Source organism: Amblyomma americanum, chromosome 2, assembly GCF_052857255.1.
Source record: "Amblyomma americanum isolate KBUSLIRL-KWMA chromosome 2, ASM5285725v1, whole genome shotgun sequence".
NCBI lineage: Eukaryota > Metazoa > Arthropoda > Arachnida > Ixodida > Ixodidae > Amblyomma > Amblyomma americanum.
The window spans coordinates 159307183-159330581 of NC_135498.1; the positions used below are offsets into that span (position 1 = coordinate 159307183).

The 23399-nt window shown below is 48.5% G+C and overlaps 1 protein-coding gene, 1 long non-coding RNA gene and 1 pseudogene across 5 annotated transcripts in view; 2 read left to right on the plus strand and 1 right to left on the minus strand.

Annotated features, from left to right (window-relative positions):
- LOC144121923 (uncharacterized) overlaps nucleotides 1-23399 on the minus strand; it is a 116971-nt gene that overhangs the window by 51555 nt on the left and 42017 nt on the right. For 2 of the 3 annotated variants that reach the window (XR_013312737.1, XR_013312739.1), the window contains one exon: nucleotides 10501-10589. The exons of the other annotated variant lie outside the window; for it this stretch is intronic. This is a non-coding gene — a long non-coding RNA (uncharacterized LOC144121923). The remainder of the gene's footprint in view (nucleotides 1-10500; nucleotides 10590-23399) is intronic. 3 annotated transcript variants of the gene reach the window in all.
- LOC144119201 (uncharacterized) lies at nucleotides 16810-20864 on the plus strand. Its single transcript, XM_077651883.1, has 3 exons — nucleotides 16810-17182; nucleotides 17905-18017; nucleotides 18616-20864. Exons 1-3 carry the CDS (start codon nucleotides 16857-16859, stop codon nucleotides 19740-19742), a joined length of 1566 nt encoding a protein of 521 aa, XP_077508009.1. The 5' UTR covers nucleotides 16810-16856; the 3' UTR covers nucleotides 19743-20864.
- LOC144119202 (uncharacterized) lies at nucleotides 21675-22608 on the plus strand (annotated as a pseudogene). Its single transcript, XR_013312291.1, has 2 exons — nucleotides 21675-21933; nucleotides 22118-22608. The product of XR_013312291.1 is annotated as an uncharacterized LOC144119202 (transcript).

Below are 23399 nucleotides of genomic sequence, written 5' to 3' on the forward strand. Positions count from 1 at the left end.
AAAATGGACAACAAACTCAAAAAGGAGAATATATCTGGCGATCAAAAGGAAGCATTGTTGCATATCAGTGGCGTGACACTAAAAATGTGCATGCTTTATCGAATTTTCACCACCCAAAGGACACAGAAGTAGTTGTCCGCAAGCTTGCAAATGGGTCTTCGGTTTCTGTCCAGTGTCCAAAGGCTATATCCGACTACAACACTTGGATGGGAGGAGTCGACAAATTCGACCAAAAGCGCAATGCATACCGAGCTGACAGGAGGTCCAAAAAGTCCTGGTACAGAATATTTTATTTCTTGCTCGATGCAGCCATCGTCAACGCGTTCATTCAAGTAAATGCTGTGAATCCAATGACCTACTTATGGTTTCGATTGGTTCTTGGACGGGAACTCATCAATGGCCAGACATTCAGAACCACCGGCAGCAGGAAGCCGTTCAGAATGAACAAGGAGGGTAGAAAAAATGGTCACAAAATGGTTGGCGTATCGGATGAAGTTCGGTTCATGGGAAGAGAGCACAACCCTGTGAAAGTGGAAAATAGGCGCAGATGCCGTTGGTGTTCCACGAGGGGGAAAGAAGTGCGAACAAGTTTCTTGTGCAAGGCATGCTCAGTCCCGCTTTGTGTGACCTGTTTTGGACCATTCCATGAAGTGGTTAGTCAACACTAACCTAGTGTGGCACCCGTGTAGGTCAATGGGATAAATACGTCCCACATTTCATTTTCCCATTTAGTGTCAATGGGACAAATGCGTCCCACATTTTTTTCTTTAACTATACCTAATAAAATTGTGAAATTTGTTCAGAATCATTTCTGTACGCCTCATTTTCAAGTGTAATAAAAATTTTTTTATAATTCTTGCAAAACATATATGTTGTCCCACAAAGGGTTAAGTGACTCTCCAGCCCTCAAAGTGTTTCATAACTTAAGCCGATTAAAGATGCACTTATCGGCCCGAAAACCTAAGCTTAAGCGCTCAAGTGACTCTTTCTGCATTTCAAAATGGCCGAGTCCTACCGCAGTTTTTCTAACTTCGTCAGCTTCTGTGCTCGCGCGGCTGAAAACGCCAAGGACAGAGAGTACAGGTACGCATGCGCGCACCACAGGCGGTGCTCAGGGATCAGCAAAACCTTATGGAGATCTACAACGATGCCGAATTCTTGTTCAGGTCCCACTTCTCAAAGCAAGTGCTGCTGGAGCTGCTTGAGAGGCTTTCATTGCACGCCAACACCGACGAACGCAGTCTTCCGGTGCCGCTGCTGCTTTAGCTGCTCGTGGCCTTGCGGTTCTATGGCGTGGGGACCTTCCAGATCGTCACCGGTGATTTTGTGAACGTGTCACAACCAACGGTGTCGCGAATCATCGCGCGCATATCACATATGATAGCCAAGACATTGTTCGCGAAGCTCGTGAAGTTCCTGAGCGCTGCCGAAGCCCCGAGAGTTATGGAAGAATTTTATGGAGTGGCAAAGTTCCCTGGCGTGACCTGCTGCATCGACGCAGGAGTCCTCCGCAACAGGAAAGGATACTTCTCTATCAATGTTCAGGTAACTTCTGCGACGAAAAAATTTATATTCAGCGAATTGAGAACAAAGAATGTCCAATATTCGGCGGGAGGCACCGTTTAATGCTTTGGAATGCCCTTCGCGCTATAATCGGTTCCAAGGTATCAAAGTAGTGCGATTTTTTTTTCCCCGAGCTCATCACGGTATGTAAACCAATATTCAGCACCATGCTTGCGAGGCACCATGCTTGGAGCAACCAGCTTTTCAATTACCTTGGCGCAAACACGAGATTGAAGCTGCGTTGCAACCGTAACTGTATTTCCAATTTTAATTTTCTCGCCCCCTCGCGTTATGTTAGTGCTGATAAAGTAAATTTGTCATTTCCCCATCATTATGTTGTTCTTGCTGATAACTAGAATAGTAGCATAACAAAAGAATATGTTGCTACTAACAAAGAGTTCTGTGAAAAAATGTTCAAATCTGCGATTTTTCCGGATTTTCAGCAAAGTACAGCCCTTAGGAATGTTAAGTTGTGTGCAAACATAATTCTTATTTTTAAGCATAGTAAGCTTTGACAATGATTACCTGGTACTACTTCATCACAAATAAGCCTTCATTTTCATTGTTTTCAATGCAGAGGTAACCTATTACAGTAGCGAGTTGTTTTGCATATGTAACACATGCCTTCAGTAATATGATAGATATGGATATAACAGTACGAGACAAATGTGCATTGTTCCTGCAACATTTTTATGCAGTGTCCATGAATATAAATTGCTCAAAAATAGGCAGTGTTCATGTTATTTGCAAGTGGTTTGCACAAGAACCCATTTTTATTCAACTGCCTAACACTATTTACTTCCATATGCCAGAATGACGTTCTGGCTGCAGTGCAGGTCAATTCAATCTTACTGGCACTAATTTATTTTGCAGGTAATCCCAGGTCCCAAACTCTAATTTCAGGACATCGTTGCCAGCTGGCCCGGTTCGGCTCATGACAACAGCATTTTTGACAATTGTTGCACCATGGTACAGTATGAACAGGGGGATATTCCCAGTGTCCTGCTTGGTGACATGGGCTACGCATGCAGACCATACCTGATGACTCCTTTGAGAGATGATGTTCCACTAGGGAGTCCACAGTACAAGTTCAAGCTGTAGTTTTAACAAAGGCAAAGCTGCACTCAATAAAGAAAAACTTTTATTTTCTACAGGTACAAGCCGCAAACGAGAACACGCTGCACCATCGAGCGAACCTTCGAGGTATAGAAGCGAGTCATCTGCAGAGTCACGTCGTGGCATGACTCTGCAGATCAAGACGGCCATGGTGCCTGTTGTGATTACAGCATGAGCGGCACTGCACAACTTTGGCCGGCTGCTCAAGGACCCCATCCCACCCGCTCTACAGTACGATGCCACTCGTGACTGTACTGCGCCTGTTCCTGTCTCTGGAGCAGCCTAGCCACAAGCCGCAGTGCCACTAGTGGATTTGGCAAGTGGTTTTAGACCCAGAGACAGGATCATTACTCAGTATTCTCAATAAGGAGCAGCACCATGCTGGACATGCAGCTTGTAGAGGTGATGCGTGAAGGACAACTACCTTTTTCCTTGGCTTGTTTCTACATAAAAATCTACATCCTAGCCTTCCCTTTAAGAGTTCACTATTATCCATGGAATATTGTTTTTTGTTGCATTACGCATATTCCTTCAAATATTTCTTAAAATTGGTATAAAAATTGTAAATTGTGGCATTTGATGATGATGATGATGGAATTTTTATGGCGCAAGGGCATCTATGGCCAAAGAACGCCATGGTACAAGGTATTTTCGACTTCTCAAGGTGGGGTCGACCCATTTCCCAAGCATTTCACCATAAATAAGCCGAGCACTAGACCAGTGGGGGAAAGCTTGTACCCATTGTATCACCGGTGGGTACCCGGTGGCACTGGAGATCGAACCCCGCACCTCCCGCATGCGAGGCAGATGCTCAACCACTCGGCCACCGTTGCAGTGTGGCGTTTAATGCCCTGAAATGACATGAGTTATGAAAGATGCTGTAGCGGAAGGCTTCGGATTAATTTAGACCACCTGGAGATGTTTAACATGCGTTGACATGAACAGTACACCATACGCATTGTACACTTCTCCGGTTCTAGCATTTTCGCCCTTATTACCTGCAAGAAAACTATTTCGCTTGCACCTGTGTATTTTTGCTTTCATATTACTTGTAGTGTTGTACTGAGACTGCACTTTACTTTATCATTTTCTGCAAAGGGAAAAAGCAACTGGTGAGGATCAAGTAACAACAGATCTGTTGAACGACGAAGGGGATATTGTGTTAGAAAAACTAGCCAGCCTATATATGCAATGCCTTACGACCTCTACCATACCAGAAGCTAGGAAGAACGCAAACATTATCTTAATTCGTAACAAAGGATATGCCAAGGACTTGAAAAATTACAAGCCAATCAGCTTACTGTTCACTGTGTACAAGGTATTTACTAAGGTAATTGCTAATAGAGACAGGGCAACCTTAGACTTCAATCAACCAAATAATCACGCAGGCTTTCGTAAAGGATGTTCCACAATAAATCACATTCTCACTGTCAACCAGGTGATAGAGAAATGCGCAGAATATAACTAGCACCTATATATAGCCTTTATTGATTACGAGAAATCATTTGACTCGGTGGAGACCTCGGCAGTCAAGCAGGCATTGCGGAATCAGGGTGTAAAAGAGCCTTATGTGAAAATACTGGAAGATGTCTATAACAACTGCACAAGGAGACATGATCTCGCCAATGCTATTCACCGCCTGTTTACAGGAGGTATTCAGAGGCCTGAATTGGGAAAAGTTAGGGATAAGGGTTAATGGAGAATACCTAAATATTCTACAATTCACTGATGACATTGCCTTGCTGAGTCATTCAGGAGATGAATTGCAAAGCATAATCAATGAGTTACTCAGGCAGAGCAGAACGGTGGGTCTAAAAATTAACATGCAGAAAACCAAAGCAATGTTCAAGTCTAGCAAGGGAACAACAGTTCACAATTGGTAGCGAGGTGCTGGAAGGGGTAACACATATGCCTACTTATTGCAGGTAGTGACCGCTGATCCGGATCATGAGAGGGAAATAACGAGAACAAGAATAGGGTGGAGCACATATAGAAGGTTCTCTCAGATCATGAATGGCAGTTTACCAATATGCCTCAAGAGAAAAGTGTACAATAGCTGTATCTTACCAGTACTCACCTATGGTTTAGAAACGTGGTGGCTAACGAAAAGGGTTGAGCTAAAGTTAAGGACAACGCAGAGAGCTATGAAAAAAAAAATTACAGGTGCAACATTAAAAGACAGGAAGCAGGCGGAGTGGGTAAGGGAACAAACGCATGTTTTTGGCATCCTAGTCGAAATAAAGAGGAAGAAATGGGCTTGGGCAGGGCATGTAAAGTGAAGGCAAGGTAACAGCTGGTCTTTAAAGAAAATGGAATGGATTCCAAAAGAAGGCAAGCGTAGCAGGGGGCGACAGAAGGTTAGGTGGGCGGATGAGATTAAGAAGTTTGCTGGCATAGAGTGGGTGCAGCTGGCAAAGAACAGGGTTAATTGTAGAGACATGGGAGCGTAGTCAGCCTGATGATGATGCACATTAACTGCTATAGTACAACCTGCACTGAACACAGATTGCCTTGCAGCAGCTGTTTATAGGGGCTGTATGCCTTGGTGTGTTTACTAAATGGCTCATGGCACTTTTTATTAGAAGAGTTCCATGCAGTTATTTTCACATTTTGTAGTGTTGCTAAAAGTAGTTATGTTTGGTTCCATGCAGGCACACCTTGCCAATGGCGTTTATTTGGCCAAAGGGGTCTATGACCAGTTGCTGGTGGTCCCAAAGGTCTTGCATTTTGTGAAGCGAGGAGCTGCGGCCATCTGGTTGTCGGTAGTTCTTGCAAAACGCAGTGTAACTGGTACACTTTCGAACCGCTTCGTGGCCTAAGGCGGAGAGAAGCCACCTCAACAGACACTGACCCCCCATAAAGTTGATGCACTGAAAGGTGAATACAATCATTTTGTTCACTCTTCTCTGATTTAACTGCAGTTTAATTACAGAAGAGCAAACAGAATGCAGTTTAATTTGAATTATGTAGCTGTTAACTTGTTTGGAGAGCTTAATAAGACACAGAGTTATTGGTAAGCAGGCTAAAATTTTCTCTGAATGCACTCTGTGTCCGCAGAAATTGATTGCTGTAGGGTGGTACATGCTATGTGAATGATATTGTGCTTCCATTTTCAGCCATGAAATTAAATATTTAGGTTTTTAAAAGAAAATAATGCCTGAAAGGTTTATAATTCAGAGTAGGAAAGTAATTTAGGAATTATTTTGACAAATAATTAGACAGCTAGTGGAAGAAAAAGACCAAATGACACCGGTCAGAATGAATGCACAACCTCCACATGCTGTGCGTGGTGCCTTGCCAATTGAGTTATAACGGTAGCCTCCCTTTTCAGTGACATTGCATTGGTAGGATGCTGGTAAACTCTTAAAGTTAGGCTCAACTTAGCTAAAGCTAAACACTGTCTAAAGTATAGCTGACTCCTGCCACTGTAGCTTACCTTGTAGAGCACCATATAAAATACAGCCGAGCCCGCTTATAACGAACATGAGCGTCATGCAGCGTCCATTCGTTACATCCCAAAGTTCGTAGTAAGTGGACCACAGCTTTAAAGACAGTTACTTGTCAAAACACAAAACTTTTTCTTTGCGAAAAAGTTTGTGATGGACGTCTGTTTTTGCAGCGTAGATCCGATGAGGGAGGTTTCCAGTTTATTTAAAGCAGAAGCGTGCTCTTCACCTCGGCAAAGACAAGTTGTCTGAGGCTCTCTATGTAGTTCATTGCCACAGGCGCGTTTATAGGTGCTGGCTCCGAAGTTTCATTCTCATCCGATTCCTCCTCGTCACTCTCGTCCCGCACTTCAGAAACGATACCCTCACCCGTGCATGGTTTCGCGGTGCCGGCGTCGTCATCAACAGAAATAAAATCACTCCAACCAATGTCATGACCCCCCATGTCGGAGTCGATGACGTGCTGCCACATATCGCCGCCAGGCTGGTCATCTTCCGAAGCATCAGGCTGGGCAGCAGACACTGTGTCGACGAAGCCGGCCTTGCAGAAGCAGTTCCGCATGCAAGTGGCCGTCACCTCCGCCCAGGCCGCTTTCATCATCTCTACCACTGAATACAATAGAAATGGGCACGATGTTCCCATCCGCCATCCCGAATTACATCCAGGGCTCGAGATTTGAACGAACCCAAGAAACGACCGCACCGCAACAAGAGCGACAAAAGCGCGCAACAAGGTAGACTTGCAACGTGCACAAGCGACAATCAAGCTAAATATATAGAGACGCACAGTGCCAGCGGAGAGGCCAATGAGGGGTGTCGACAGAAATAAAATCACTCCAACCACCCTGTGTTGTCGCCTGCCTCAGTCCCGCCCTGTTTTGCGGTTTTGTTCCTCACGTTGTCCTACAACCAAGTCCTTCTAAAAAAATCAGCGCAGCAACCTCTTAGCTCCCACGGAAGGCTTACTTCACGAAGCGTGGCCTCCGAAACCAGCACAGGGGGCGGCATGGTTGATCGCAGAGGCCACGCACGAATTTGCAAGAGAGTGAGAGGGAAGCGGACTTTGCGAGGAGGGGCAGGAGGGCGATCTTGGAACGCGTGTCAGCAGGGAAAGGGTAGTTTGCTTGAGAGCGGCACGAAACGGGCCGTGCAGTTCGCAGTTCCGTCTGGACCTCTGACGAGAACGGATGTTCCCAGCGTCTCCTCCTGTGAAGTCTTCGCGCCTTCTGACGACACCGTCATGCTCCAGCCCTCGCTGCGCCCGGCCCACCCTCCTGCTCGCCCTTTGGACGAGATCGAGGACCCCTGCACGCACTCAGCGCCATCAGGCGCCCTTCCGGTTGCCAGAACCAAGAACCAAAGCGTGGCCTTGTGGTAGAGCATCCGCCTTGCATTCGGGAGGTGCTGGGTTCGATCCCCATTGCCGCCGGGTACCCACCGGTTTATAATAGGTACAAGATTTCCCCTGGCCTGGTGCTCGGCTCTTCTGGGTGAGAAGCTTGGAAAAAGGGTCTTGACCACAGTTGCTCCGACGGATCAGCGATAAGTTCCGCGTCAACAACCTTAAATCCGCATCGTGCGGTAGAAGCCCATTTGTGACCCTTATTTTATAACTGGTGCTGCTCTGCTGTTTTCTCAGCAGATTAAGGTTCGGCGAGTGCTCGCTGTTCGAACCACGTTGGCGGAAGGAGTACCACCTTTAACAGGCTGCGAGGTCGTTCGAAACTGGGGCTTGCCCCGTGAGGGGCGGGGGCTTCCCCACCGGCCGTCGACCGCTTAGGCAGCCGCGTCCCTACTTCAAGTAGGCCTCACTACCTGTCAGCCACTTCGGCGGCCGTGTAGTCTGACTCCACCGGGACAGCCTCTCCGGGCCGTCGTCGTCAGCTGCAGAGGCAACGGCCCATGTTCCTGCAAGCCCCCAGCAGACAGCACAGCGGTCTACGATCGCAGCGGCCTGCCCACCACCTGAACACCTGCTGTGCTGAGGCCGGATGTGAGAGTGGCCTTCCTGCTGCCCTCCGCCCACCCCACGTGCACTAGTGTCTGCGGGGCCTCTTTGCGCCACTCCCCGTGGCGGTTTCCTGCGACCCCGTCCTGCTGCCATCCTGCTGCAGCTCCCAGCGGTCCGCCCAGGCCCGTATCCTGCGCTCTTGGTAACAACCGCCGTTCCTCATTGCGCCAGCTGCCTAACACCCTGCTGTGCAAACAGCTCCTACCTGAAGCCAGAAACGGCGGTATTCAGTGTTCCCTGCCGCGCCGCTACCTAGTAGCAGTTTCCTGCGGTTCCCACCTGCAGCCGCGTGGTCCAGCCAACGTGGTGGCCTCCTGTTGACAGCCCCAGCTGTCCTGCAGTCCTTGCTGTGCCTCTGGCTAGCCTTGCGGCTGGTCGGAAGCCATGCCGCTTGCATCCAGCAAGCCCACGATGCGTGCGAGCCACTCCCAGCGCGTTGCCATTCATCCTCCCATCCCCTGGTGCTGATGCTGCCTGTGACTTTGGAGGCCCAGCTACTGCCACGCCCTTGGATTACGTGCAGTGCACTGAGGACGGTGCCAGTGTCGACGATGACAAATCCCCATGTCTCTAATCACGTGGGTTTTCCACAGTGTCATCTATCGTTCCTGGGCTCATGCAGTGACAAAGGTAGTGCGGCGTGCATGCTTTCAGAACATATCAGCTGTACAGGCTGCTGTCAGCACGCTGCATGCGCATGGTAGCAGCACAAAGAGGTGGAGAGCAGACTCTGCACGCGACGCATACCACACGACCAGCAGGACTACCATGCTATTCAGACTTTCATAACAGTGGAACTGGTTGGCCCCGACTAGGCACAAAAGGTTGCTTATGAAGCTGCCCCTGACTCATACCCATAGCTCTTATCCTTCTGCTGTAAACACTTTGCCCAGCCGGCACACATGCAGACAATTATCAACCTTGTAGGCCTTTGGCACATGCTTGGCTGGCAGTTATCTAGTTTCAGTGCTGCCTTTTTTTTAGTGCTTTTTTGTCTCCACATTTGTTCCGGGATGGTCTCGGGGGGATGAGACACTGCGGTCTGTACATGAGGGAAGGGCAAGTTAATGGTACCTCCTCGTTTGCTATAATTGACTGGAGTGGCCACAGTTGTTTGTTGTATCCGATTGTCACATATATTAAGAAGCCTAAATTAAATTTTAAAGGAAAAAGGTGTGAAGACGACGACGCAAATTAACCAAAGAATAAAGAAGAGGAAGAAGAAGCATTCGTTGAGGTGGAGAGAGATGATTGGTGGCGAAGAGAAGAAGACGACGACAAGGTATACGTGGACTAACACCGAGGCTATAAAAGGGCGCGTGAGAGCGAGGCCTGGGGGGGAACAGCAGAGAAGCGGAGGCTCCGGCGGGTCAGGGACACATTGGCTGGAAGAGAGCGACGCCAGATACTGCTCCAGTGAGCTCGCGTTCTACGACTCCGCATCGTGGACTTCCTGCCGTGCCTGAGCCCGTTCCGGGGAGTCAACAGAGGACGCTACCACCTGCTACGGCCAGGGGTGTCTCCAGCGCTGTTGCCACCCATCCGGGTGGTGCCCCCAACGCCAACAACACCGGCATCACCTCCACGGGCGCTTGGACCGGGAGCTTGTACGACGCCGCCAGCGACGCCAGCCCAAGCACGGCGAACGCCGCCTCGACGCCGCCTACTGGATCCATACAACGCCGCAGCCACACCGAACCAACCGTGAGCACAAACGCCGACCGCTAATAGTAGAACACTAGTAGTAGACGCTAGTAGCAGTGTGCCCGGGTCGTGTGTATTTATAGTCTTTGTGTCTTGTGTTATTTTTGTTAGTTTTGTGTTCTAGTGTGTGTGCCACGTAGAGTGTATTAAATGTGCGTTTGTGGGGGTACACCCGTCGACTAGTCCATTCTCTCGGTCCGAGTGTTCTCCGGAGAGATCCGTGGCAAAGATAAGTGGCGAGCCTGTGCCAGGATTCATTTGCTTTTTTCTTTTTTGCTTTGTCTCGGATTTTTCCGATCTCTCGACGGCAGAAAGTATGGACTTGGCAAAAACCTTAGAGCTGGCGCTCAAGCTAGGGTTAAGCAAGGAAGAGGCGATGCGTCTCTGTGACGAGGAGAAAGAAGAGGCAAAAAAGGCAGAGAGAGGAAAGGGCGCAAGCACGCGCAGACGCTCGTGAAGCAGAAGAATGCGAGGCGAAAAGAGCTCGCGAGGCAGAGAGAAGAGCTCGCGAGGCGGAAGAGCGAGAAGAGAAAAGAGCTCGCGAGGCAGAAGAACAGGAGAAATGAAGGATAGAACGGGAGAAGGAGTTTATTTTGTGGAAACATGCGCATGTCGCGGGAGGATATGAGGAGATCATGGACAATGATCAGCGTTCCTTACCAAGTACAGAATCTCCTAGACCGGCCAGAGTTTGTCCAAGGAAGCTGATGGCTCCTTTCGATGACAAAAGAGATGATCTGGACGCATATCTGCAACGATTCAAGCGGATAGCTTTGGGGCAAGGCTGGGAGCGCCGTGAATGGGCCACGGCATTGAGCATGTGTTTAGTCAGAGAGGCGCTGAATGTGTTTGGAAGGATGCCCGCTGCTGATTACATGGACTACGAGAAAGTCAGAAGGCACTCCTCGAATGATTCAGGCTTACGGCAGAGGGATTTCGTGAGGGATTTCGAACCACGAAACCTGAGGATTCGGAAACCGCGAAGCAGTTTTCCTGCAGGCTGGCCAACTATTTTCATAGGAGGCTTCATATGTCAAACACAGAAAAGAGTTTTGAAGGTGTGCGTGACAATCTGGTCACAGAGCAATTTTTAGCGTGTTGCAGCTCAAAGCTGGCGCTATTCCTGAAAGAAAGTTGTGTTCGCTGGAAGAGTTCGCCTACACTGCAGACCAATTCCTCGAGGCTCAAGGGTTAAGAAATTTGAGTAAGGCAAAGGAGGAAACCCAAAAGACCTTAGAGACAGATGCGGCAAGACCAAGATCATATGGTAGTGCATCTAAGGCGCCAGTAAGGTGTTTTCTGTGCAGCAAGGTGGGACACCGTGCAGCTGACTATCGGACTAGTAGTGCTGCCCAAAAAACAAAGGTTGTTTGTCAAGGTTCTAAGAGGAGGGGTCATACTCTGGATGAGTGCCGATACAGAACGCAGGACCGAGCTGCATGCGTTGTCGACTCTAGGGTAGAACTTATCACGCCACCCGATGTTCCACAGCTGAAAAGGAGAGCAAACGCCGCTGGACAATGAGGCAGTGAGTGGAACACCCAAGTCGAAAGCAGCAATGCCAGTGGTGGTTGGGCAAATAGGAGACCGTCCCATATTGGTGCTTAGAGACAACGGAGCCAACACAGTCTTGGTTCGGAGAAGCCTGGTGAAGGACAAGGATCTTACAGGGAAAGCGTCGGCCGTAACTCTTGTAGATAGCACAGTGAGGTACCTTCCTGAAGCTAGGATTCTAGTGTCCATGCCATATTATACGGGGCAGGTAGTGGCAAAATGCGTAGACCAACCCATTTACGATCTTATCTTGGGGAACATTACGGGTGCAAGAGGTGTCGAAGACCCCGATCCCGAGTGGAGGATGCTCGGCGTTGAAGAACATTCAAAGGAGGAAAGGCCTGCGACAGCTCAGACGGGTGCACTCAGTTTCTCGTCGGCAGTGGAGACAAGAGCTCAAGCGACAGACCGAGCAACGCAGCGTCCGCTCTCTACTCCTGTTATGATGTGCCTGAGCGTAACACCGGGCGAAATTGCAATTAGGCAAAAAGAAGACCCGAGCCTGACGACCTGCTTCGAAAGAGTCGGGGAAAAAGTGAAAAGAAAGTCGCACGGCCTTCGAATACCAGTTGGTAAATGGTCTTCTGCACAGGGAGTGCATATTTAGTTCAGAAAGGCACATCCAACAGCTGGTGTTACCAAGAGATATGCGAGAGACCGTGCTACGCTTAGGACATGACGCCATTATGGGCGGAAACCAGGGTGTTCAAAAAACGGTGTCTAGGATCACCGAGGAGTTCTTTTGGCCGGGTGTTCAGAGTGACGTTAAGCGCTTTGTTCGCTCATGTGACGTGTGCCAGAGCACAGTTCCGAATCGAAGAGTTGGTCCCGTACCTCTGGGCAAGATGCCAGCCATCGACCTACGTTTCAGCGAGTGGCGGTTGACATTGTGGGGCCAATCTCTCCAGTATCCGCCAAAGGCAATAGATATGTGCTTACTCTCGTTGACGTGGCCACTCGTTATCCTGACGCTATTCCATTAAGAACTATGGACAGTATCCAAGTAGCGGAGGGTCTTGTGGAAATGTTTTCGCGTTATGGGTTCCCGAGAGAAATTTTGAGTGACCGGGGCTCGAACTTCACATCGGAGCTAATGAAGGAGGTTAACTGCCTTTTGTCAGTGAGGCAGTTACTGACGACGCCTTACCATCCCATGTGTAATGGGCTTGTAGAGCGGTTCAATGGCGCCCTCAAAAATATTATCAAGAAAATGTGCCAGGAGAGACCTACTGATTGGGATAGATATCTACCAGCTCTTTTGTTCGCTTACCGCGAAGTACCGCAAACGAGTCTTGGTTTCTCGCCCTTCGAGATGTTGTATGGGAGAACCGTTAGAAGTCCACTTGCAATACTCAAGGAGCTTTGGGCTATTAAAGAGATTGCATCGGATCTCAAGACAACTTACACATACATATTTGAGTTGCGGGATAGATTGAAGGAAACATGCAGGCTTGCACATCAAAGCCTGGAAAAGGCGCGTGAACACCACAAGGGATGTTATGAAAAGAAAGCCATTCACAGAAATCTGAATCCGGGCGACAGGGTTCTTGTGTTGCTACCCATGGATCATAATAAGTTACTGATGCAGTGGAAGGGCCCGTACCTTGTGACGCGGAAGAAAAAGGACATGGATTATGAGGTAGTGATAGATGGCACTAAGAGGGTTTTCCATGTTAGTATGTTGAAGAAATAAGAAGAACGAGGTCCGGTACAGCGGTACGCCCCCAGAGCAACTTGTTCGGTAGTGGCCGAGGAGACAGGTGATGCTGCCGAGGGGTCCACGTTCAGTGGGAATAAAAAGCAGGAGGAGATCAGGTACTGAAGAAGCCCAATTTGAATGCAGACAGAGGATTACAGCTCTACTCCTAATCAAGGGGGAGGTGTTTTGGGATGGGCCAAGCCAAACTGAGGTCATATGTTACAAATTAGGCTTGTATAGAGATAGAGCTAACTGGTCAGCTCTGGGTGTCTCTGGGATATATCTTGTTGTTGCTGTGTTAATGTATCTCTGGGATTTACCTTGTTGTTGTTGCTATTGTTGGTATTATGTGATTATACAAGGGAGTGTGTTGTGGACACGAACATGTTTATTAAAGTCTCTGTACGGACAACGGCAGTGGTGTGTTAGTGTTCTGAAAACGCAATTTGGTGTGCTGTGTTAGTGGTGTGCGTTTGGTGCGTGGTGGACCTCTGCGGTGTGGTGTGTGCTGAGTCCAGAATCGCCACAGAAGATAGTCAGTCGGCTGGCTGGATGGTTTGAAGATGAGGATGACGTGAGCAGTTTTTCATGGAAAAACTCTTGAGAGAGGGGGCCCTTGTCACATATATTAAGGAGCCTAAATTAAATTTTAAAGAAAAAAGGTGTGAAGAAGACGACGAAGAATAAAGAAGAGGAAGAAGAAGAGGTGGAGAAGCATTCGGTGAGGTGGAGAGAGATGATTGGTGGAGAAGAGAAGAAGACGACGACAAGGCATACATACGTGGACTAACACCAAGGCTATAAAAGGGCGAGTGAGAGCGAGGCCTGCAGGGGGAACAGAAGAGAAGCGGAGGCTCCGGCGGGTCAGGGACACATTGGCTGGAAGAGAGCGACGCCAGATACTGCTCCAGTGAGCTCGCGTTCTACGACTCCGCATCGTGGAATTCCTGCCGTGCCTGAGCTCGTTCCGGGGAGTCAGCAGAGGACGCTACCACCTGCTACGGCCAGGGGTGTCTCCAGCGCTGTTGCCACCCATCCGAGTGGTGCCCCGAACGCCAACAACACCGGCATCGCCTCCACGGGCGCTTGGACCGGGAGCTTGTACGACGCCGCCAGCGACGCCAGCCCAAGCGCGTCGAACGCCGCCAGCGACGCCAGCCCAAGCGCGGCGAACGCCGCCTCGACGCCGCCTACTGGATCCATACAACGCCGCAGCCACACCGAACCAACCGTGAGCACAAACGCCGACCGCTAATAGTAGAACACTAGTAGTAGACGCTAGTAGCAGTGTGCCCGGGTCGTGTGTATTTATAGTCTTTGTGTTTTGTGTTATTTTTGTTAGTTTTGTGTTCTAGTGAGTGTGCCACGTAGGGTGTATTAAATGTGCGTTTGTGTGGGTACACCCGTCGCCTAGTCCATTCTTTCGGTCCGAGTGTTCTCCGGAGAGATCCGTGACACCGATATGCATTACCATTGCCCTAATGTATATTTTGACGGGAGCACCACCCCGTTATATCTGCGGCCATTATAAATGGGTGCGGTGCGACTGTACTTTTTTCTTTGTACAAAAACAAACACGAGGTGTTTTGTTTTCTGTAGTTTTGTTTTGCTTATGTCATACCAAACCAAACCCTGCTTTCTTCTGTTCCTAACTGCTCATGGCTTGCTTTTTGACCTCTAGTTTTGGAACTACAGTAGCCGACGGGTAATTCGGACTCCAATAATTCAGACTTGTAGGATATTTCGGACCTCGATGAGGCGCCGCCACTCATCCTATAGAAGCACATACGTATTCGCGATGGATACTACGACCATCAAAAGTCCGAACGTTCGATTTTTCGGACTAATTTCAGTCGCCTGCGGGCCAAAATCGGCTATCTTATCGGCTTTTTGCCGGCGCAATAGGTGCCATCTTGGATTGAGGTAGATTTAAGCTGCAGTTGGATTGTCTTGACATACTTTCGGTACCTCATTGTTGCCAGTAGAGGTCCCTGCGATCTCTAACACTTTGAGGTGGCAGCCGGATTGCCATCGCCGTAAACTTGTTTTTGTCGCCGACGTTGTCGTGGGCAGTTATTGCTTGCCCCATATGTTGAAAATTGGTTGTTGGGGGAAGTAAATAATGCAGGAGCTATCTCGCATCTCGGCCGGAAGGAATAAAGGAGGGACTGAGAGAAGGAAGGAAGAAAGAGGTGCCGTACTGGAGGGCTCTGGAATAATTTCGACCACCTGGTGATCTTTAACATCGCACAGCACACGGGCGCCTTAGCGTTTCGCCTCCATCGAAACGCGGCCACCGCGGTCGGGACCCAACCCAGGTACTCCAGATCAGTAGCCGAGCACCCTAACCACTGAGCCACCGCGGCAGGTCTCATACGTTTGTCACTCGTCGTTTCGTCACTTGGGTTCCTCTGACCGCGTCGACCGAGTGGCACTCAGTCTTCACGAAGTTACATCCGTTCGCCGTTTTGTGATAGCGTCCGGCGGTTCCGCCGCTTTGAACGAAAAGTGCCTTATCTTTGCGTGCGTTTGACGAGCGGTGCGGTGCACACTCGGGTTGTGGACAACATGGCCCCGCCGGGTCCGTCAAAGAAGCGTGGGAAGTATTCCAACTAAATGCGGTGACCTTGCTGTCTAGCATGTACAGTGAAAGCACAACTTTGGCGCAAATACAGGCGCAAATCATCGCCAGCAAGAGAAATTTGTCGAGAGGTAAAATCAGTGACATTTTTAAGCCGATTTCATCTCAATAAAGTGGTTTTTTTGTACTTCACGGACTTTTCGGGCTGTTCGATTATTCGGATCATTTTCCGGGACCCTTCGAGTCCAAAAAATCGGTCGGTGACTGTACTATTGTATTGGGCAGCGCGTGGAAAACATTTCCACCTTAAGGGGGGACACGGGTCTTTGAGACCAAAAGATGACCAAAAAAAAAGATTTACTGAACATAGCATTTTCGGAATTTGCAGCTATTATTCTCCAAGTTCACCAATTCTCTTCTTCCAGAAGTCAGTAGTTTCAGCATAATATTGAGTTTAGACCACCGCGCGGTCTGAATTTGTGCATGAGCAGACGAAAAACTCGGCACATTTTTCATCGTGTGGAGTCGCCGTTCCACTGTACCGATCGCGGCCATGTTGGGCTCGTTTGAAAGAGCGCTCTCTAGGCTTCAATTTCCCGCCACTGCTGCTTGCATGCCCTCAGTGGCCACCAAGAAAAAGCACCACAAACAAGGAAAAAAACGCGGGGTCTGATTCGCTGCTGAGCGCACGTGACTAAATCGAGCCACCCGATTGGTGGATTCCGCCACACATCGTGGGGGCGCTGCGAGCGCGCGACGTGAGCAGACGTGTGTCTCTTCGGCTCCGCCGATTTTCGGCTGGGGCCACGTCCCAAATCATTCTACCCCGGCAAAACTGGCGTCAAACGAGCCGGAAAACGAAGCGGAACACCTGGACTCCGAATTCGTCCAGGTAGGCCGATTTTCTCTAAATTTACGGCCGTTTTTCGACCGACCACGTCGGCGCCGTCATTAAGCCTAACGCCGTCGCCAACACCTGGCCTGGTGGAATGGACCATTTGCGGAAAAGCGAGCGCCCCCTGTACCTGTCGTGCAAACGGGGAAGCTCCACCGGCACTTTTGGTTGGAAAGCGGTTCTTTGAGCGAGCATGTGAGAGGCAGCGTTCGGCAGCTGGCGTGCACTTGTTTTGTTGTTTTAGTGCCGTTTATTTGCCGGAAACGTGCGTTTGCCAGCCAAAGACGATGATAGAAGAGGAAAACATCCCATTTCCGTTCCAAGAAACGGGGTGGAGCGAAGATTTTTCGCGTTGTAGCGTGAGAAACGAGCACGTGTGGCAGTACCTGCACTCTGCTACCTCAAATGTTCGCCAGGCTCATCGCGGCTGGTCCTTCAAGGAGGAAGGTTACGTAAAAAACTTGAAAGTGAACCTTGAAACAGCTGACGATGAACTAGGTCTGATGAGAGCAGCGTGCGCACCGTCTATGAAGACCGGTGTTTACGTGACAACGACATGGTTCGTCGTTGGTACGGGCCACATCGTTGGAGCGCACTGCGATTGTGTTGCTGGGTGAGATATTTTGTTTATAAACGTGTGTCTCTCTAGTGCGGAACGCCAAATGACTTAATGAAAATGTGCATGAATGTGCGCCTATGCGCGAGCGAGTTTAACAGTATAATGGGGTGCAGTTCTAACGCGCACAGATGTTTATGTTTACGCTTTCTTTATAAGGCAGGAGTTTTTGCTAACTCTGTACAGCACCTTTTGCCCTGGGCGCACTTTACTGATTAGTAAACGACCCGTTGTACTATCTCATATACTGCTCGTGCTGATACTGCCCGTTGCGCGCTAACGGGCCGCAGGAGAGCATGCGCGGATGTATACGCGAGGTTGCGCCGTTGCGCTCTCCCGTGCTCCCGCTGTTCAGATAGCAGAGCTTGACATTGTAGCATCTATGGTCAGTGTTTATACTAGTATATCTCATGCGGTGTTTACCCAATACGCGCGTGCGTTGATGGCAAAACTCTTCTGGGACAACCGCGCTGTGTGCACTTGGCAGCAAGCACGAAATATAGCAGGAGCACCACTTTCGAAACGTGCTGGATGCGCGCATTACTGGCCTCATCAACGGCTGCGTCTTTTGCGCCTTGTATCTTGTCGCGGCGTTTATTACGTGCAAGTCTCGCTGTTGCAAAACGCGTGCTTAATTTAGATAGAAACGCGTTGCAGTTACATGGCTGGCCTGAGATTTTGTGCGCAACAGTGAATATTGCGTTTCTTTGCTCTTGTAGACTCAGCGAAACCTGCCAACATGTGGCAGGGCTGCTGTTCAGTGCTGCTGCGAGGGCAGAAGATGCACCGTCTTGCACAAATGTACTTTGCAAGTGGATAGTCCCTGCTGAAGGTATAGCACACGTTCAACCTACTCACATCTCCAATAATGCTACGTTGCCGTTCTTGCTGTACACTAAGAGCCTTGTGTTTCAACTAGGTTCGTAGCTATAGAATTCTTAGTGCATGCATATTATGATCACGATAAATATCAATGGCACAAGGGCAGCTTGGCTAAACTGTGCACATAAACTGGTTAACTCAATATAGGGTCAAAGACCAGTTTTAGATGCATTTCACCTCAGAGAAACTAAGCACCAGAAAAGGGGGGGGGGGGGGTAACTTGGTCTCATTCATGCACGAATGGCAACATTGGAGATTGAACCCCAAGGTGTTCCGTATATAAGGTGGATGCTGAAACCAATAGACCACTGCTACAAAACACATTGTTTCATGAGTTCACATGTCATTGTTTCCTTCACAAAATGTACAACTGCACAGTTGCATGATTATTTATACAGTCATGGCAATTTATTCAACAGTGTTACATTGTTTACTCAATAAAAAACATAGCAGACACAATAAACTCAAATTTCTCATGTATTGAACAGCCATGTTTATAATTAATTTGGTTGCACAACTGAAGCAGCCTATTTTTCCTTCATTTGCAGCAAAAAAGGCAGCTCGAAGGAAGCCCTTGGTCGAAATCAAATGCCAAAAGTACTGTGTCAACAAGCCTCCACGTGGGAAACGGAAGCGCGATTATGACCCCTGCCCCATTACACCACTCCCTACTCCACACGACATTGAGTCACTCAGAAAAAAACTAGCATCCGCCTGTCCAGACCTGCAAGCGCTCCGGTACTTGTGTCCCACCAACAAAGCCAAGACAAGGCCACCATGCAACAAAAAGGCTATAGAAGACACCGACGACCTCTGGAGCGAGCCTTCAGCGACTGAGGTGCAGTCATATATGCAGACACTCAAGCCACTAAGCCGAGAAGAGAGGCATGATATATGCGAAGAAACGGTCGCCCAAGCTGCCAACAAGTGGCATGCAGCTCGGGTTGGCCGGCTAACAGCATCACTCTTTAAAAGGATCTGCCGTTGTACCAAGCCAGATGGTTTACTAAAGGAACTACTGTACCCTTGTAATAGAGCCACGTCTGAAGCGATTGCATATGGCAGAGAGCACGAGGCAGATGCTGTAGAAGCCTATGTAAAGCTGCAGCACGCTAAAGATTTGAGTGTAGCAGTGCAGGAAACTGGCCTTCATGTCCATAACCAGTACCCCTTCATAGCTGCCTCACCAGACAGGATTGTTGTTTTAGATGGAGAAGAAGGCCTACTTGAGGTTAAATGCCCCTTCTCCAAAAAAGGTATGGCATGCGAAGAAGCCTGCCTAGACAAACACTTCTGCTGCAGGCTAACTGAAGACGGTGTGGAGCTGAAGCGGGACCATGCCTATTTTTACCAAATTCAAGGCCAGATGGCAGTTACGGGCCATAACTGGTGCGACCTTGTCATCTGGACCGAGGTAGACACGCCAGAAGACCCGCCATACCTCTATGTAGAGAGAATACAGTTTAATGAAGAATTCTGGAATCGGGAGCAACTGCCAGGACTCCTGCACTTCAGCAAGCATGCACTGATACCAGAGATTCTGACAAGGAGAGTCAAAAAGCTTGGACGGCTGTACACGTCCGGCACGTATGTGTCGCACAGCAAATTCAGACAGGGGTATTACGTGTGCACACCTCTTGGAGGTCTGCGCATAAAAATAAAGAAATTAAAGTAGCACACCAGACTAACTATCATCATTCTCATCTAGAGCACAAGAATTTCATCTTGTGTTTTTTTATTTTTCAGTCTCAAGAGTTGCAATATAGAACTGTCAAAATGTCTCCTCACAATCGTGGCACAAGCGTATGTCCAAGCATACTTTTCGAACTCGAGCCTTCACTCCAGCCTTCATTTTCAACTGTTCTGACCTTTTACATTTTCTGCTAACCTGGAAACTTCTAGCTGTAAAATATTGGGTAGTTCACTTTATTTCAATGTTTGTGACGCATCTAATTATTCTGAACTTCCTACTGTACTGACTCCCCACATGCTTTGGTCTAAGTGGAGACCAGCAGTTTTGTAAATAAATAACAAAACTTAATGTTTTGAGCACTTTATATGCGTGTTTTGATGAAAGAAGCTGGCAGGTTAATGCGGCAGTGTTAAGGAGCTCGTGTCGCAGAACAGCCGGTGTCAGCTTTGCAACACGATAACTTCCAAATAAAAAAGAAATTGTGGAGATACGAGGAATCGAATCCAGGTCTTTCAGAGTGTGAGGCGAGCACGCACAGAACACTACGTAGGCTCATTGGTTCGAACTGAATAAAAGGGGACGTAGTGAATGCGTTGTGGTCTGACTTCGTGAAAAGTCTTTGTGTACTGGTGCATACAAAAGTAATTCCCTGGCAGCGCTGCAACATGCTGTCGCATTCCACAATTAAAGGCCAAGCTTAGGCGTCCTACAATTTTTTTGTTCCCAAATATAGTCAGGAACAGTGTAGCAAAGGCATACTGCTTGTTATATTACATTTTAAGACTGAAAGTATGGTATGTGTTGTTTGAAGCGGCGTATAGCTGCGAGATGTATTGAAAAGCTTGAGATTAATTTCAACAGCATAAGGGTTCTCGAACGTAACATCATGCAGCACAACGGTGATTACAGTATGCGTATAAATGCAAGGTAGATTGAAAAAAATTTTACCGTAACGGTATCCCCGGTTGTATCAATTTCAGCCAAACTGGCAGAAAGCATGCTGCATTCCAACAGCAGACAAATTTCTATTGTTGCATCACCTGCAGCTACCAAAGCATTGTTCCCTAACTTTGTCAGATCAGTGGTAGAGAGAGGGCAGGCAGAAAGCTTCTTGACACTCGCAAAGTCAACAACCGAGGAGAAAACTTCAGGGTGCTTGCCAACGTTTTGACAAGAGGCAAGTCATCATGTCGAAACTTTGGTAAGCAGCCCGAGGCTTCCACCTCCCTTGTTCCTTTGTCAGCTCTAGCCGATCATATCCTTCATATTTCAAAATGCCCTCCTTCAGCAAACAGACAACTCGTGCCCATATCAATCTGTCTCTCTTATCAATGGTAGCCTGAAATTGCTTAAGAGGCAGCAAACTTCGAAAACCTGCTCAGCGATATCAATCATTGAGATTGGAAAGGGCCTGTCTAATATCCTCCTGAGACCCGGCTATGGAGATTTTGTCCAATATATTGGGCAAAGGTTTTTTGCGTCGGCAGAAAATACGGCTGTTCTGTCGGCCACAAAACCGCCTGTCCAAAAAAATAGACATCTAGTGGCGCCAACAGCGGCGCGGTATCAACATTGGCCAAGAGCAGTCCTTGTGGGATGTAGTCAAGATGGCAGCCTTCAGCAGCACAGCGTTTCACGGCAGCGTGCGTACGAGTAAGTATCATTTCGCTATTTTCACGGTGGTTTCTTTCGGGTTTCACACGCAGATGTTGTGCTTTAATGTTCCAAGGATGCGCTGTTTGCAAACACAAGGGTAGAACCGCATCGGTTGTTTGCACAGGTGCATGAGATTGTGATGTCCAACATGTTGGACAACAGGACCGAGCCCACATTATTTTGCCCATTCGTTTCTTCTGGCGTGTTTTCATTCTCTTCTCCTTATGCCTGTTTTTGATGTCTCCTTTTTTTCTCATGAAGGCGCTATGATTGCAAGTATTACAGGAAATCGACCACGAGTCAGTGATGCAACTGCCGAGCGAGTACTTGAACGAATTGCGGCCGGGCAATCGTCCGACCTGGATCTGTCCGACAGTGATGAGGAAGCTCCAGAAGACGTTGCTGTTTCGTCTCATCCAGAAGATTTTGAACCGGATCAAGACAGCAGTGACGACGAACCAGTGCAGACTGCAGCTGCTCCTCCAAAGAGGGCTGTGCTTTGGAAAATCAGTGACAGGTGAGGCTCACTATGCCAGGTCTAAGACTGGAATGTAGTTAAACTTTGAAACCGGATCTTTCCTTTGCTTCGGTTCATGAAACGCTTTTACGGAGCACGTTAGGGGCTTCGTCTGTGGTTGTAGTTTTTAATATTTTGTGGGGCGATTTTGCTGTATTAGTAAAATAGTACAATTCACTTCCAGATCGCCCCAAGCGTGGATGCCAGACTTCAGTGTCACCTCACACAAAGTTGGAGAGCGAGCCTTTTGGAGACCATTCGAGTACTTTCAGCAGTACATTTCGGATGAAGTGTGGGAAATGATAGGAACAGCTATGAACACTGCTCATGTGGCCGAGACAGGAAAAAGCCTTGGCACAACACCCAGCGAGCTGAAAACATTTTTTGCCATTTCAATCACCATGTCCTGTCTAGGCTACCCTCAGATCAGAATGTACTGGGCAAAGCGAACGAGAGTGCCTTTAGTGGGAAACAACATGACAAGGGAGCGTTATTTCACACTAAGGTCGCGTCTAAAAGTTGTGAATGCCCTCCAGGTAGATGACGATGTTAAAGCGCAGGACAGGCTATGGAGGATACGGCCACTAGTTGTGGAGGTGCTGAAAGGTTGTCATCGTCTTCCCCGTGAAGAGCTTGTTAGTATTGATGAGCAAATGATTCCTTTCAGTGGGCGTACCCAACTGAAGCAATTTGTTCCCAGAAAACCCAATCCAGAAGGGTTAAAGAACTTTGTTTTAGCCAGCCCATCCGGCCTCATTCTTGATTTCGAGATATATCAAGGGAAAAAGTCACTTCTGCATCCCGGGAGCTCTGGCATTGGTGAATCTGCCGTGTTGAGGCTGACGCAAAGCCTGACGAAAAGGACGAAGCTCTTTTTCGACAGGTATTTTACTTCTCCGGGGCTCCTAGACAAGATGGTCGAGAAGGAGATTGCAGGGACTGGTACAGTTATGAATAACCGTGTGCCAAAGAACGTCAAGCTTTCCTCTGAATCGCAGCTTAAAGTGCAAGGGCGAGGCACATCAGAGATGTGGGTGCGGAACGATGACAAACAGATGGTTGTCAGATGGTATGACAACAAACCCGTGACACTCATGTCATCATTGCATGCAAAAGAACCAGAAGACACTTGTCGGCGGTGGTGCGCCAAACAAAAAAGGCACATAGATGTCCCGAGGCCCCACATTCTGCAGACATACAATGCTAACATGGGAGGAGTTGACATGGCCTTTCCAAGGGCGCATAGCGCCGAGCAAGATCAAATAGCAGCACTCAGGGCCCAAAATGAGATGCTGCTAAAGAAAATTAACGAATTGGAATCTAAAATCAACCAGTCTTCTTCTCCCCCCTCGCCTCCCGCGGCTGAGGTAATGGAGAGTGAGCTCGTGGTACCGAATGCGGTAACAAGTTTGGTGGCCGCATTCGAGGCCCGCCTCGGGGCCACAGAGGCCCGATTTGCCGCTATA

Excerpts from the sequence above, each read along its gene's own strand:
- LOC144119201 (XM_077651883.1), top strand. The coding sequence starts at position 16,857 with ATGATAGAAGAGGAAAACATCCCATTTCCGTTCCAAGAAACGGGGTGG. Across the intron at positions 17,183-17,904 it reads CACTGCGATTGTGTTGCTGG|ACTCAGCGAAACCTGCCAAC; the intron begins GTGAGATATTTT and ends TTGCTCTTGTAG. Across the intron at positions 18,018-18,615 it reads GTGGATAGTCCCTGCTGAAG|CAAAAAAGGCAGCTCGAAGG; the intron begins GTATAGCACACG and ends CTTCATTTGCAG.